The 17,299-nt window shown below is 44.2% G+C and overlaps 1 protein-coding gene across 1 annotated transcript in view; it reads right to left on the bottom strand.

The window, feature by feature from the left end:
• Positions 1–15,981, bottom strand: part of LOC126175624 (sialin-like) — an 84,467-nt gene extending 68,486 nt beyond the window's left edge. The window contains exons 1-2 of the mRNA XM_049922508.1: positions 15,886–15,981; positions 1,636–1,847 (exon numbers count right to left, since the gene is read on the bottom strand). Of these exons, the coding sequence (XP_049778465.1) occupies positions 1,636–1,847; positions 15,886–15,925 (252 nt within the window). The 5' untranslated portion in view covers positions 15,926–15,981. The remainder of the gene's footprint in view (positions 1–1,635; positions 1,848–15,885) is intronic.
• Positions 15,982–17,299: the final 1,318 nt, after the last annotated feature.

Genomic DNA, 17,299 nt, shown 5'->3' with positions numbered 1-17,299 from the left:
AGCAGTTCGTAATAGATGACACCCTTCTGATCCCACCAAACACAGAGCATTTTGCCCGTTCCTCTCACTAGCCGTGGCTCCACATTATGCTACCGTCTTCAACAACAGCAGTAGTTCCAGCAACACAATTTCATCGTCGGCTCTGAGTTTCGTTGTATGTACAGTACTGAAGTAAGACTGTTCATTGGTAGATGTCTTCTTTCCAAAGCGATTTGGTCTTATAGCAAATGTCGATGGTTTGTGTGGATTCATCCAGATTTACGACGCTGAGGATTCTCAAAATATATCCATTTTTCATCATCTGTCACTATTCGGAGGAGAAACGATTTTCTTTTGTATTTGGCATGCAGTATTTCACAAGTGGTCTTTCGATTTCCTTGCTGTCTTTCATTCAGTTCATGCGGATCCCATTTTTCCACTTTCTCCACCTTTCCCATAGCTTTCAACCGAAGAGAAACGGCTTCCTGTTGAATTTGAGTGTCATCTTCATCCAATAAGGCCTGCGATTCGTTGTCTTAGAACTTTTTCGGTGGTTTCCTGCGCTCGTCTTTCTCACGACAAAATCACCATTTTTTAATTTTTTGAACCACTCGAAACACTGTGTTTTTCCAAGAGCATGTTCACCGAAAGCTTCGACAAGCATTCGATGCGGTTCTGCAGCAGTTTTCTTCAAATGATAACAGAAAACCAATGCCGTCCGCAACTCGTAGTTCATGGGCACAAAACTTGACATGTTTACGAGTTTGAAACAGATGTGAATGTATGGAAATGTCGTGTGGCTAGGGCCTCCCGTCGGGTAGACCGTTCGCCTAGTGCAGGTCTTTCGATTTGACGCCACTTCGGCGCCCTGCGCGTCGATGGGGATGAAATGATGATGATTAGGACAACACAACACCCAGTCCCTGAGCGGAGAAAATTTCCTACCCAGCCGGGAATCGAACCCGGGCCCTTAGGATTGACAGTCTGTCACGCTGACCACTCAGCTACCGGGGCGGACGTGACTGTATGGAGCTTGGGTTACTGTGTGTTGACATTGAGCGTCAGCCGTTGCAGGACGCAGATGGCCTGCAGACGCGGTCTCACGAGCCCCACACTGACGGCTAGCACCATCTATAGGGCAATTCCGGTTTCATGCCTCTACACCTGGTATATGTGTAGCAGTGAGCAGAAGTGACCAGAGCTTACAAACAAACATCTCGGAAGACTTCTACGGAGCAATAGGTCGCGTGATTTACCTCGCGCACAGCATGATGCTAAGAATGCGTGTACTCTGGACGGCCGGCCGCAGTGGTCTAGCGGTTCTAGGCGCTCAGTCCGGAACCGCGCGACTGTTACGGTCGCAGGTTCGAATCCTGCCTCGGGCATGGGTGTGTGTGCTGTCCTTAGGTTAGTTAGGTTTAAGTAGTTCTAAGTTCTAAGGGGCTGATGACCTCAGATGTTAAGTGCGATAGTGCTCAGAGCCATTTTGAACTCTGGACGCGGCCACACAAAGAACTGCCAGACGCTTCGGAAGCCCCGAGACGACAGAAGAGATGGTACATTTCAAAGAGAAAACATTGTACACAAATTAAGTGCAAAACAACGAATATTAGTGTCCGTTGCTGTCCTCGTTTGGCCAAAAGAGCGTTGACTCACTTTGCGTCCGCTGGGGCCCTCGAGCACCTGCTCTCCTGGACAGGCGTCCGGGTCGTGGAAGACGGCGCCACCGTCGACGGCCCCTCTCTGCCGCAGCGCCGTCCCGTTGACCATGTCGACGATGGCTACGGAAATGTTGACGCGCGTCGTGTTGCAGATGGCCAGGCCGAGAGTGTTCAGCAGCAGCATCGTGTAGCGCGTCTTCCAGAAGCCTACGGCACATACCGTACGGATTTTAGAATCGTCTCATTTGACTGAAGTGAGGAAATGTTCTGCAGCGTACCTTCAACCTTCTGTCATCGCTTTGGCTTTCGTATAGCCGTCTACGGAATTGAAATCACTGACAATAATTACTTTAGGATATAATCACTAAGGTTAGAAACGTAATTCTAGGCAACGTGTTTCTGGAGACAAGCTCCGATCATCCGGTTGCCTGTGTTAATCATAAACATGCACCTTAAAAACACATTATGTCCAAAAATTTCTAAAAATAAAAAAATATAGAAATAAAGTTTTTCGGACAAGAAGTCGTCTTTAAAAAACGACAAGAACAGATTATCTGCTCCACTTACCCATATTACTGACCATTCACCAAGCCTCCCTTTTGCATAGCGGTAAACACCAGAAGCTGTGATTAGGTGAAAGAGATTCTGCTGTGGCTTTTTCACTGAGAAACCTGCGCCATGATGTATCACCTTTCAGGCAGAGACCATGACAAGGACTTTTATCTGTAGAAGCTTTAAAAAAGTCGCTCAAAAATGTATAAATACGTCTCAAAAGAGCCTATAATTAAAACGAACAATACGCAAGCAGTTTTGTCAAGACAGGTATAAGTTCTATCAGCTGCCTCACCAGTACCCGGCTAATTCAGTAAATATGTTTACCTCTAACAGCCCTACTGAGCCACCAGCTGTTCCGTAGCGTTCCAAAAATGTTATAAGGATCTTGGTGAGACAACATATCAACGGTTATCTACGCAAAACCACTCATATTTACGGTACTAACGCTAACCTTAAAAATAATCGAAAAAACCATTAAAGAAAGCATTATCACTATCGCCAGTTTGTACATTAAGGAAACCAATAATTCAGGCGTATTGCCCTATCCAATCCACGTTAATGTTACACCAATGTTACATAACCCAGGATCCCGCAACGGTATATTGAGATCGCTCCCCCCCCCCCCCCCCCCCCCCCCCGGCGCAAGACACAAGGCGACTTACAGCAAATAGCCACACTTAAAAGGCTCTGAGCACTATGGGACTTAACATATATGGTCATCAGTCCCCTAGAACTAGAACTTAGAGCTACTTAAACCTAACTACCCTAAGGACAGCACACAACACCCAGTCATCACGAGGCAGAGAAAATCCCTGACCCCGCCGGGAATCGAACCCGGGAACCCGGGCGCGGGAAGCGAGAACGCTACCGTACGACCACGAGCTGCGGACAGTCCACTTAAAAGCCGGCCTGCGTGGCCGAGCGGTTCTAGGCGCTACAGTCTGGAACCGCGCGACCACTACGGTCGCAGGTTCGAATCCTGCCTCGGGCATGGATGTGTGTGACGTCCTAAGGGTTAGTTAGGTTTAAGTAGTTCTAAGTTCTAGGGGACTGATGACCTTAGAAGTTAAGAAATTTTTGATTAAATCAGAATTAATTACCACATCCACATACCGTCATTTAAGGAATTCTTGCACTTTCATTAATAGAATCAGTTTCAAACTATTTAAACACAAAATAACAATTGGCCTCACAGTAACTTGTAAGAATTTATGAAACTACTCATTTAGAATTAGACACGTGTCTCTCAGGCACACTATCACTTCAGATAGAAACATAACAGTAATGTTATAGCAATTCGCAGCAAAATATATCCAGGGAAAATTTTATCCATGTATATCTATAGCAACTGGGCGCCTTAACTCCGTCGTGTGATATAAATACAGTAACCAGGGTGCTCTTAGCCAAGGACCAGCCAAACTGTTTTCAGTGGCGGTTAACACTGGCAGTAGCAATCTACAAACAGAATGTACTAGCACTCCAGTCCCTAGTAAATGTTAATCATCACATCACATACAGCTCTCACTAGAACCTTGTGAACTAAGCAAGTTGCAATTAACATATCTGAGGACAAACTCAGTAGGAGTAGCAATGGCTGGCCAAGAAAATGAAGTCAACAGCACTCAATCCAGTAGTCGATTCCGGTCACAATTTACAGCACAAGCAAGGCCCTTACCCTCTTGCTTGTTCAACGAAGCCAGCCGCAGCAGATCTCGGTGCCAGGAGACATGCAGGAAGTGAAATACACCAATGGCTTTCCAGAAACATGACTGCTTCCACGCCGGCGATATTTGCTATTGCCCCTTTTAGATGTGCTCTTACTGCTGCCTTGCACAGGGCCTGTACTGTCTGCCAGACTTCCCAAACGACGTTACTGCTAGGCGTCCCAAAGCAAAATCTTCGTTACTTGCTAGAGCTTATCCCTTGCTCCCCGATCGGCCCAGTAGGTGGCGCCACAGCGCGCTTTGCGCACACCACTGGGAAGATGACCCATACTGGCGGCGAGAATATCACTGATCGAGCCACACAGCTCACCAGCAATGTGCAGTTTGCAACGCCCTAGCTCCAACAAGAGCAGAGATACAGATAAACACGTTTTCTTCAGCCTCTACAATAAAGGACACCGTGTACAATAGGCGTGTTTTGTGGGAGGAGTGTTGGCCTGTTTTAACAACCTGTTCTGAATGATGGCCGATACATCAATGGCAAGAAATGTTTTGCCAGCTCCTGATGTATAGACTGCCCTGCACAACAGGAATGTTGTACTATTGCAGTATCAGCCTATCTTACGGAACTGCTCTGAAGAAAAGCCTTCATTTCAGGAGCAATAAAAGCTGTTTTCATGCATCTGACTTCTGGGCTGCCTGGAATTAGTATTGATCGGCTTTATTGACCTGTTTTGCAGTGGCCACACATGCAGATGGGTGTGGCTGTGGAAATTTGAGATGGAGGGGAGGAGATGTACTGAGAGAGGGGCAGGAAGGAATCAATAGGGACACAGGGGGCAATATGCGATGCACAGAGAGAGGAGGCAGGAGTGGATGGACAGAGAGAGAAGAGGGGATCGAATGGTAAAATGGGGGAAGGAAGGGGAGAAGAAAAAGAGGAGGGCTCTTAGCATAGCTCTGTACCACTGTAGTCATTAAATGTGCTATACCTTCATGTTAAATAAGTCACAGCTGCAAAATACTAATGCGAATTCTTTACAGACGAAGGGAAAAACTGGCAGAAGCTGACCTCGGGGAAGATCGGTTTGGATTCCGTAGAAATATTGGAACACGTGAGGCAATACTGACCCTACGACTTATCTTAGAATCTAGAGTAAGGAAAGGCAAACCTACGTTTCTAGCGATTGTAGACTTTGAGAAAGCTTTTGACAGTGTTGACTGGAATACTCTCTTTCAAATTCTGAAGGTGGCAGGGGTAAAATACAGGGAGCGAAACGCTATTTACGATTTGTACAGAAACCAGATGGCAGTTATAAGAGTCGAGGAGCATGAAGGGGAAACAGTGGTTGGGAAGGGAATGAGACAGGTTTGTAGCCTATCCCCAATGTTATTCAATCTGTATATTGAGCAAGCAGTGAAGGAAACAAAAGAAAAATTCGGAGTAGGTATTAAAATCCATGGAGAAGAAATAAAAACTTTGAGGTTCGCTGATGACATTGTAATTTTGTCAGAGACAGCAAAGGACTTGGAAGAGCAGTTGAACAGAATGGACAGTGTCATGAAAGGAGGATATAAGATGAACATCAACAAAAGCAAAACGAGTATAATGGAATGTAGTCGAATTAAGTCGGGTGATGCTGAGGGAATTAGATTAGGAAATGAGACACTAAAAGTAGTAAAGGAGTTTTGCTATTTGGGGAGCAAAATAACTGATTATCGTCGAAGTAGGGAGGATATAAAATGAAGACTGGCAATGGCAAGGAAAGCGCTTCTGAGGAAGAGAAATTTGTTAACATCGAGTATTGATTTAAGTGTCAGGAAGTCTTTTCTGAAAGTATTTGTATGGAGTGTAGCCATGTATGGAAGTGAAACATGGGCAATAACTAGTTTGGACAAGAAGACAATAGAAGCTTTCGAAATGTGGTGCTATAGAAGAATGCTGAAGATTAGATGGGTAGATCATATAACTAATGAGAGGGTATTGAATAGGATTGGGGAGAAGAGAATTTGGCCAAGTGCGCCCCTGCGCAGAACTCAGAAAGATGTTATTTGTGCAGAAAAGTTCCGAGGGCAAGGAGAAACCGCAGCAATATGCAGAGCATTCAAGTGTGCCAATGATCACGTTGTCATAGCTGTGACAGTACGTCTCCCACTCACGAACACATGAGACACCGTTACGCTGTGAGACACGCCTGGAAAATATAAGACATCGTCAGACAGAGGTACATCCACACCTCTCCATGCTGGCCTATTATTACATACCTCGTGAGACATACGCAGAGATATCAGTCGTTTGTGTGGGTGAAACGTTAGCATCATGTTCATATTGTGGGGCAAAATAATTTCCTGCCGAATCACCTGGTATGTATTATAGGAATGGTCAGGTTAAAGTTGCCACAACCTGACTCACAACAAACTCAACTACATGCGCTGACACAAGGGGGAATGCTACAGGCAAAACATTTATTATGGCATGAAAATTTAATGCGGCATTCCAGAAAATGTCATTTGATACAACAGTATCACAGTGGGCACAAGTTTCAAGAGCCCTGGGCAGATATATCACTGGGTAGGATCCATGTGGCCACTTCAAGACAATGCGTCACAGTATCTCCTAGGTAACCCGGTTCTCGAAGCAGACAGACGATGGGAGAACAACTCCAGGACACATTGCGAGATCATTATTACAATACAAAAATGCTGCATACACACAACAAACTAATTGGACAATATAATCTTTCGTGGAAAGTACGCCGAGTGTTGGGTGCAAATTAGTTATACGATCCGATAAACGAGCGACAGTGGAGCACGAACGCAGTTTGAATCCGCCCCAGTCGCCTGAGATTGCAGTGGTCGTATCCACAGATGGCACTAATGCCCGGGATATCACGCTACGCTGAAGCAACACGGGTGTTACACGCGTATCTGCACTGCACTGATTATATGACGGTCTGCAATAGCCACTCATTTTCCCCCATGAAGATGATGGCTACTATTCCGGCTCGATGCATGTTGACCCGTTGTCTGGTGAGAGCAGGTGAAAGAAGGCGACCGCAATCGAATTCAGTGCGTACCACTTTATGAATCGCAGCGACGTTCCTAACAGTCTATTGAGCTGTTGCCAATTATTGCAACAATTTCTGATGGATACAAAAGCAAGAGTTGAGACTGAACGTCTCTAGTATATACCACAGTAGCCAAGACGTTTGCATTTCGAAAACTAAGTACATCTTAAAGACGCACTTGCAGAAGAAGGAAGGATATCTGTGGATAAACATCTACATACATGAATGAGATTTTCACTCTGCAGCGGAGTGTGCGCTGATATGAAACTTCCTGGCAGATTAAAACTGTGTGCCCGACCGAGACTCGAACTCGGGACCTTTTGCCTTTCGCGGACAAGTGCTCTACCAACTGAGCTACCGAAGCACGACTCACGCCCGGTACTCACAGCTTCACTTCTGCCAGTACCTCGTCTCCTACCTTCCAAACTTTACAGAAGCTCTCCTGCAAACCTTGCAGAACTAGCACTCCTGAAAGAAAGGATATTGCGGAGACATGGCTTAGCCACAGCCTGGGGGATGTTTCCAGAATGAGATTTTCACTCTGCAGCGGAGTGTGCGCTGATATGAAACTTCCTGGCAGATTAAAACTGTGTGCCCGACCGAGACTCGAACTCGGGACCTTTTGCCTTTCGCGGGCAAGTGCTCTACCAACTGAGCTACCGATGCACGACTCACGCCCGGTACTCACAGCTTCACTTCTGCCAGTACTTCGTCTCCTACCTTTCAAACTTTACAGAAGCTCTCCTGCGAACCTGGTTTGCCTGAGGCGATTTAGGGATGTCAAGGAAAACCTAAATCAGGATGGCCGTATTTGGGATTTAACTGTCGTCCTCCTGAATGCGAATGCACTGTGCTAACCACTGAGCCACCTTGCTCGGTGGATAAGATGGTCAGAGAGGAAGATGTGGTTGTAGAGAGAAGACACAGGAGATAGACAAAGAGATGGAGAAGATGTGGAGATAGGGAAAATAGGGAGAACGAGATGGGACGTTAGTGGTGGGAGGATAAGGTGGTCAGAGAGACAGGGAAGGAAGCAGTAGACAAAGGAGGAGGAGAAATGGGCAGAGAAGATGAGTAGCAGAGACAGACAGAGTAGCGGGGTCGGGAGGAGATGCACAGAGAGTGGGGGAGGAGATGGTGGGTAGAGTGAAAGGTGAGGAGGTGGTCAAGTAGGAAACAGAATATGAGCAGATCGTTGTGAGGAGAAGATGGACAGAAAGAATGAAGAGGAGCAAGAGCTGTAAGAGGCATGTAGAAACTGGAGAGGGGCAGTCAGCAGGTGAAAAATGAAGAGGGTCTGAGAAAGCAGATGGAAGAGAGCAGGTATGAGTTGGAAGACAGAGTGTGTGTCAGGAAGCAGGTGGAAGGAGACCTCTTTCCTACTGACACCCTTTGTTTCCTGTCACAGATGTAGGAATTCAGTCATTCCATAGAATTTCCTGTTACAGTCTAACATTCTTGTTTAATGAAAACGATATTGTGATTTAAACAGTCAGATGCCTCTGGCAGATCGCAAAATGTAACACTAACCTGTAGTTTATAAATATATTCTTCCTGTATGTGTTGGTAGTCTTGTCAATATTGGTAACTTTAAGAAATCCTAACTGGGATTTTGACAATATTTTGTTCGATGGCATATATTTAAAAAAGACGATTATATTTTCCATTTCTAACGTTTAAGAAATATTCCACTGATAAATGACTGATTACACAGGTAATTTAATATGTTGCTGAACCCAGAAGCACACTATTTAGTTGACTCTGTCGATATTTTATCGTAACCACTAGAATTTCTCGATTTTAAAGATTTTTATGATGGACATTAGTTCTACTGTTCTCGTGAGGGTCATATTTATATTACTGTAGTTATTTGTCATGTCTAGTCTGAAATATTCCATGGCAGCATTTACTGAACCTGAGAAATCCATCTTATCAGTAGCAGTTGCAAAATGCTTGAAACCAGTTTTGCAATGCTCTTATCAATGTATCACACTTCATGCCATCTGCTCCTCTACATGCCTGATTCAAACCATCTCCTTCCATCCTGTATCCCGTACTGTTTTATTTTGTTGTCAAGTGTGATGATCTTTTACTTATAGTGTATTACTTTGATGTCTGAATTATCGTATGTGGAATAGTATCCTGATAGAACCATGCCATAACAATGTGTCTCTGAAAATATTATAAAAAACTTTCATATCAACTTATTACACTGTTGTTGTATGTTCTACAGAAGAATTATGTTGGTCAGTACTTAAGTAGGATAGCTACCTACTTTCTGGATACAGTTCGACTTTGGACATAATCATTGTCCTAGAATTCATGATGGCAAAAATGATCTTGAAGGTTGATTACATGCTGGGGCAGCTCAATGACCTTTGACCTTAAATGCATGATGTCATCATGCCACTTCCCTCATCTCTGTCCTCCATCCACAGCCCACTATTTTATCAGCGAATAAAACGAAACTGCCAATCTCATCTCAGTATTTTACCAGATATTAAAACGAAACAGCAAATTCATATACACCACACTTCGTGTTATTTTTAAATTCCATCTTAAGCCGTGCCCCTTGACCTATTTAAGCCGAGATACACATCTTTTGCTGTTCTCCAATCACATCCCAGTATTATTCCAGCCATTAAAACGAAACAGACTTTCAATATTCCACTATAAATCCCACTTTTCAACATTTTTCATCTTCTTCCCTTAGTTAGTCAGCGATCTTCTAAGCAAAAATACACATCTTTAACTCTCCTCCAACCACAGTTCAGAACTTGCCATCCATCAGAATAAGACATCCGATCAGTAGATATCCCAGAGCCATTGTATATCAGAAAAGTGAAAAAGCTTTGTCAGTAGACCATGCACAACTTTATGAAACGTGCCTCCCACGAGGCAAGGAACAAAGTTCGATCTTTATACCGCACTATGTGCAAGGCAGAATAGACGTTTGATCTTTGTACCAAACGTGGTGCAGGAAACAATGGACCCTCCCCCAATTTAAATGTTTCCTCACCAAAATAGTTTTATAATTGTACAAAAAAAATGGTTGCCTAAAATAATATATACTCCTGGAAATGGAAAAAAGAACACATTGACACCGGTGTGTCAGACCCACCATACTTGCTCCGGACACTGCGAGAGGGCTGTACAAGCAATGATCACACGCACGGCACAGCGGACGCACCAGGAACCGCGGTGTTGGCCGTCGAATGGCGCTAGCTGCGCAGCATTTGTGCACCGCCGCCGTCAGTGTCAGCCAGTTTGCCGTGGCATACGGAGCTCCATCGCAGTCTTTAACACTGGTAGCATGCCGCGACAGCGTGGACGTGAACCGTATGTGCAGTTGACGGACTTTGAGCGAGGGCGTATAGTGGGCATGCGGGAGGCTGGGTGGACGTACCGCCGAATTGCTCAACACGTGGGGCGTGAGGTCTCCACAGTACATCGATGTTGTCGCCAGTGGTCGGCGGAAGGTGCACGTGCCCGTCGACCTGGGACCGGACCGCAGCGACGCACGGATGCACGCCAAGACCGTAGGATCCTACGCAGTGCCGTAGGGGACCGCACCGCCACTTCCCAGCAAATTAGGGACACTGTTGCTCCTGGGGTATCGGCGAGGACCATTCGCAACCGTCTCCATGAAGCTGGGCTACGGTCCCGCACACCGTTAGGCCGTCTTCCGCTCACGCCCCAACATCGTGCAGCCCGCCTCCAGTGGTGTCGCGACAGGCGTGAATGGAGGGACGAATGGAGACGTGTCGTCTTCAGCGATGAGAGTCGCTTCTGCCTTGGTGCCAATGATGGTCGTATGCGTGTTTGGCGCCGTGCAGGTGAGCGCCACAATCAGGACTGCATACGACCGAGGCACACAGGGCCAACACCCGGCATCATGGTGTGGGGAGCGATCTCCTACACTGGCCGTACACCACTGGTGATCGTCGAGGGGACACTGAATAGTGCACGGTACATCCAAACCGTCATTGAACCCATCGTTCTACCATTCCTAGACCGGCAAGGGAACTTGCTGTTCCAACAGGACAATGCACGTCCGCATGTATCCCGTGCCACCCAACGTGCTCTAGAAGGTGTAAGTCAACTACCCTGGCCAGCAAGATCTCCGGATCTGTCCCCCATTGAGCATGTTTGGGACTGGATGAAGCGTCGTCTCACGCGGTCTGCACGTCCAGCACGAACGCTGGTCCAACTGAGGCGCCAGGTGGAAATGGCATGGCAAGCCGTTCCACAGGACTACATCCAGCATCTCTACGATCGTCTCCATGGGAGAATAGCAGCCTGCATTACTGCGAAAGGTGGATATACACTGTACTAGTGCCGACATTGTGCATGCTCTGTTGCCTGTGTCTATGTGCCTGTGGTTCTGTCAGTGTGATCATGTGATGTATCTGACCCCAGGAATGTGTCAATAAAGTTTCCCCTTCCTGGGACAATGAATTCACGGTGTTCTTATTTCAGTTTCCAGGAGTGTAGTAAGAAGGCTACGCAGTAACAGCTGATATTCAAGCACAACCAGCGATACTAAAAGTTATATGCTTTTGAGAGGTCTTTAATGCATCTTACCACATAAACTGCACATCTTTGTAATACACAAGTATAATTATAAAAAGCACAATTACGTATGTAAGCTTTGTTTAGACTCTTATGGTGGCTGTGCAGTCTGCTTATGTCAAAGACGACGATTGACAAGCTTGCACACAGAGGAGAAGTCGATCTCTTATTTTGATTAGAAAAATTTGGTCTTTGTATCAGAATAAAATGCACTTAAAATTTCTGTACTGTTTATCAAATATTTCTTCTATACCAGCACAAAACTCATGTAACTCGCTTATTAGTATTACCAGTCTATCTTACAGATAAATGTGTACTTTTTCATAAAAGTATTTCCATCTCTGTACCACTTCTTACAGAAACCTCAAATTGTCAGTCTTATTTATCAAAATACGTGGTGTTTCTTCTATAACAGTACAAAACAACCTGAATCGCTTACTGGTACTACTGACATAACTTACAGGCTAAAATGGACTTGTCAACAGCAATAGCCCATTTTGTACCATGTTTTAAAGGAACCAAAAATTGTCTCTATTATTTTTCAAAATAAGTACAGAATATTATATAACATCACAAAACACATGTAGCTAGCTCATTGTGACTACTGTTGTAATTTACAGGTTAAGATACGCGTAGTGATGAAAATAGTTCGACATATGTACCAAAGTGGCAATGGCCTTGCCGCAGTGGGTACACCAGTTCCCGTCAGGGCACAGAAGTTAAGCGCTGTTGGGCGTGGCCAGCACTTGGTTGGGTGACCATTTGGGCCGCCACGCGTTGTTACCATTTTTCGGGGTGCACTCAGCCTCGTGATGCCAATTGAGGAGCTACTCGACCGAATAGTGGCGGCTCCGGTCAAAGAAAGCCATCATAACGACCGGGAGAGTGCTGTGCTGAGCACACGCCCCTCCTATCTGCATCCTCAGCTGAGGATGACACGGCGGTCGGATGGTCCCATTGGGCCACTTGTGGCCTGAAGACGGAGGGCTGCTGCTGCTAGGTACCAAAGTAACAATGTTATGCCTGAAATCCATACAACACTGAATGACTGGAGGTAACACCTGTACGTTTCCTGTACAACATTTCTTCTAGCTGAGATCATTTGGGAATTTTAATTTCACCCTCTGTTTCCTACAAATTAAACTCCCCTCCTTCCCCCGCTCCCGCCCCGCTGTTCTAGCAGACTTTAGCAAACAAATGATCGTTAAGTGTAGTTATTACGTCAGAAATAAACTCTGGAAATGGGTTTTCTGTTGATTGATAGATGCGCAGTGTCAAGACTACTAAAATTAGGTACAATGTAACCATTCTTTTAAGGTGATGCAAACGGAATAAATGTTTACAAACAGAATTTCTTTGTCTATCCCTTACTGTAGTGACTACCTCTGGATCCATTATTTGCTGTGAGTACGCCGATGGTATTTACAGCAAACACTGGTATCGTCTATCCCTCCCTCACATATCTTGTTTTTTCCGTATACTGTGTTAAAATGATTTGTAAGTCTTCGCTGTGCATCTTCTTCCAACAGCAGATTATATTCATCCATCTCAATTGTTTTCGCCAAATACTTAAGTTTTTACGAACTTCCAGCACGCTGAAATAGCTGTGGCTCAGCAACTTCTGTTAATCAGTACAACGAAAAACTAGTCCAAAGTTGCAAATATAACTTTTTTTGGTCACTCGATGACTAGTTTTCAGGCTGAGACCGATTTTCAAACCCTCGTAACATCTTGAAAAATGGTATTACTGGGGATGTGAAACCCGTGTCAAAAAATGTGCAACGAACAGTTATAGCGCTGTAGCTGTTCGGTGCATATTTTTGAAATGGTTTTCATATCTTCGGAAATACTATTTTTGACTATGTTACGATGAGTTGAAAATGGTCCTTGGCCCGAAAACTAGTCATTGAGTGAGCAAAAAAGTTATATTTGGAACTTGGAGTGGTTCGTTGTACTTTAGTTTGTATTCTTTACGTATTATCCTTCCAATTTCAGTATCCTTTTGCTTACCATTAACACATTAATTTCACTTAAATGAGAAATATCCGTTATAGGGAATGGCTTACATCTGTCTTATACATTGCTGTTTTTCGTAAGTCCTTCAGAATAACGTTATTCCTAATTCTATTTTTGATAGTGTTGTGAAGAAAATGTCCTGGATTGAGGAAAAGCATGTTTCCCATATTTAATGTAACACTAACATTGTCCTTGTTGGAATCTTTGTTAACAGTATCCATATAGTTTATAGATAACAGCATGTTCTTCATCCAAGGAATATATAAATGTTTCTGATAAATGCGTGTTAGAGACACTTTATAAAATCAGTAAGATAATTAAATCTGCGACAATTTGTTGTAATTTCGTTGGAGCCAGTTGTTCAATGCTTATCTGTAACAATATAAAATGGCGACGTGCATTGATTAGCCAGAACATTATGATCACTGTTCTACTACCGATATAAACCCGTCCAGGCGAGGAACGACTACTAGTCAGAGACACACATGGTGCACGTAGTATCAGCGTGTTGTCTACGTGTATAATAGGGAAGGAGAACGATGTATCTGAGGTTGACTGAGGACAGATTGTAATGGCCTGGAGGCTCCGCAATAGCAATTTTGGAAACTGAATGCCTTGTCAACTGTTTGAGGAGTGCTGTGGTGAGTGTCTCCAATATGTGGCGAAACTATGGTGCAACCGCGATCAGACGTCGTGAGGTTGGGCATGGTACCCTAACCTCAGATAATATCCGCACAGCAGATTAAAAATGGTGATCCTCTGAGGATGACACGGCGTTCGGATGGTCCCGGTGGGCCACTTGTGGCCTGTAGACGGAGTGGAGTGGACCCAAGTGCTGGCTATTGTATTGGCAAGCCTGGATATGTTTCTTGGCAGTTTCCCACATCTATTTGGGGGAATACTGGGCTGGTATCTACATTCCATCACAGCTAATATTTAGCAACAATTCTCATACGTTCACATGGGATAACAGTAGATGCAGGCAGAAGAGGTACACTAATTTTGTCCTGTGAGGGAGGGGATGGGAAGGGGTCCCCGTTAGGAGCGGCAACTGGCTACCCTCTACAACCAACACTGCCAAATCTAATAATTAACACGTCTGTTCCTGTGAAGGTATGGGATAACTGGATACCTCAGGAAGCAATTATGATAGCTGTAACCGAATGGGTTGTCTACACTCATTTTGTTTTGAGCATTGCTCATTGTATTTTCTTTTTCTTTTTTTGTTATTTCGAAATGAGTGAAGGGATACTCCTGGTCCATTACAGGATTCGAGTGTGACTCCCATGACCCCAAGAAGAATCAGCGATCACCTTCATTACGTGTCAGTTCTCTTTTCATAGGCACGAAGCTCAAGGATATAGCCTGCTAATCCTTCACGACGGACATAGGGTTTTCGCAGCCACACCTCTCCCACACCTCTCGCCTCAGCGCAGCGATCAAAGTTCTCTTTCGAATACGATAGTGGCAGACCCTCTAGCAAGAAGGTTTGTTTACTTTGCTTATTTTCGATCTAATGCTACCTACGACGTAATATCCAAAAAAATCTCGCTTTCATGAAGAATATTCCTCGTCAAAATAAGATCTATTGGAAACACTACTGAATTGCTTTACCAAAGTCGCATGGAAAACTGTTCAAGATCCTAGAAATTCAAGCACCACTATCTGGCACATATATTATGTTACTGAAATTAGAGAATAATGACTCACTCAAACGAAGAGCGGCGTTTATTCCATGAAAACTAAGAATAACGTTAAAACGCCTCATTGTTAATTATACAGTGAGATGTGCACGATGCTGCTGGTTCAGTTTCAGTAAACACACGACAGAAGCGACAGAACGATAAATCAATCAAGTAGCAACTTAAAGTTATCTGTCCTTGCAAATCAACTGAAACTGGCGACAGTCTGCATAAATCAGCTGGCTGTGTTAGATGTTACGACTTCGGATTAATAATTAAATTCTAATGAAAGTAAGTGATGTCACAATATTGTATACTGTCTGTGGACACCAGTACTGAGAATCATGAAACTATAATAGCACTTAGCATTATCAATTACAAGAAGGCAATACCAACCGATTACTGCTGATTTACAAACAAATAATCAGCAAAGACAACAAACTATGTCATGTGCTCTTGAAATAATACTAAGTAAATGTCATGTCACTGAAAAATCGTCAAGTGACAATTGGGAATAAAATGGTCAGAAGAAAAGAAATAACACACCACGGTAATGAAAAAATTGTGCCACGTTAAGAAAGTAACAACAGTTAGGCCCGGTAACAAATTTAAACGAGCTGTTTAAATGTAGAAACGAGAGAGGAAAAAAGAGAGATGTGATGTAAACACACCCGAACCAATGGCTCACCCGCTCTGTCCTGCGCCGCCGTCGTCACAGCTGTTGTCATTCTGTTCCTGAAATAAATCGCTCGTCTGCTGAACGCAACTTTCGCAATAAGCGCTGCTGCCACCGTCTGTACGGCTCGGCGCTAGCGTATCTCTTTTTATACTCTTCGGCGCTTCGAAAAGAAAACACGAAGAGTAGCGAAGGGTAAAGAGGAGACGTGTATTTCAACAGATGCTGAGATACTCAAGAAGCCACCCAGTCGCCTGTCGCTACCGTGTGTCGCCAAACAGCACCGTTACATTATTTTACTTCAACTCCTTGTCAGAACATATGAATCTCCCGTTCAGTTAAAGGTGAATACGTACTGAACACAGCGCAAACATCTCTCTCGTCGGGCGGCACACGCGTCATAAGAGAGGAACGTGATCTGGACACAAACGCTGCTCGAAGGTTCCTGTTTTAATATCAGTATTGTTGCTTTTTGTCCTACACCATTTACATTTTGAACAAGGGAAGAACAATTTTCTATACTCCTCCCTATGCACCCTAAATGTCTTATCTTGTCTCGTGATTCCTGCACTAGATATGCGATGGTGGCAGCATAATGGGAGCACAGTCTTCTTCGAACACTTGTTCTCTAAATTTATCCAACAGGTTTCCGCGAGAACTAGATCGTTTTCTTCCAAAGATTCCCATTCAGTGCCACATTTTCTTACATTCGTATGGGTTACACTGAGATTTTACAATCTTCGTGGAGCGTCTCTGCTTCAGTGTCAATTTTCATGACTGTTTGAGAATGACTTTCAAGTATTGGAACATTACGCAGATGTCTTCTATTCGATTTCCTTTAAAGAGCAATTTACTTTCCCAGAATACTTCCAAGACATCTAAGTACCCGTTCCGATTACGCAATACTAAATGGTAGTGTGGATAAAAATAAGAAAAAATGTCCAGTAATCATGGGCTCCAAAATGCATATCTTAAGATCTACGAGCGTTTGTTCATCTTCGTTGCTGTGAAACACAGCTCTTCTAGTGGTCAGGTGCTCACATTTCTTACGGTATGCATTTTAGAGCTCATGTTTACTGGACTTCTTGGTACACTTACCCTTAACCACCATCCCTGAAGGTTTGTGACTTCATCACGGAATCATGCTGTGTACTTATTTGGCGAAACATGCTCAAAACGTTTACCACTAACTTTGTAAATGGGTATATCTGGTTCTTTCTCTTTGCTATAGGCTATACAAAAGAAGTGGCAGGTAAGTGAATCAGCGGAAAATGATACACTTTACGAAGCCTGGAAGATGCTTCACAATGTATTGTAAATTACTGTCCCGTTGGAATATACGATTAGAAATACATGGAACGAACGAAGTGACCCAGTTCGTAAGGCTTGCTTGTGCCAAGATTTGGGACTTAGAACCCCAGAAACT

Source organism: Schistocerca cancellata, chromosome 3 (assembly GCF_023864275.1).
Source record: "Schistocerca cancellata isolate TAMUIC-IGC-003103 chromosome 3, iqSchCanc2.1, whole genome shotgun sequence".
NCBI lineage: Eukaryota > Metazoa > Arthropoda > Insecta > Orthoptera > Acrididae > Schistocerca > Schistocerca cancellata.
This window is presented reverse-complemented; position numbering and strand designations above follow the sequence as displayed.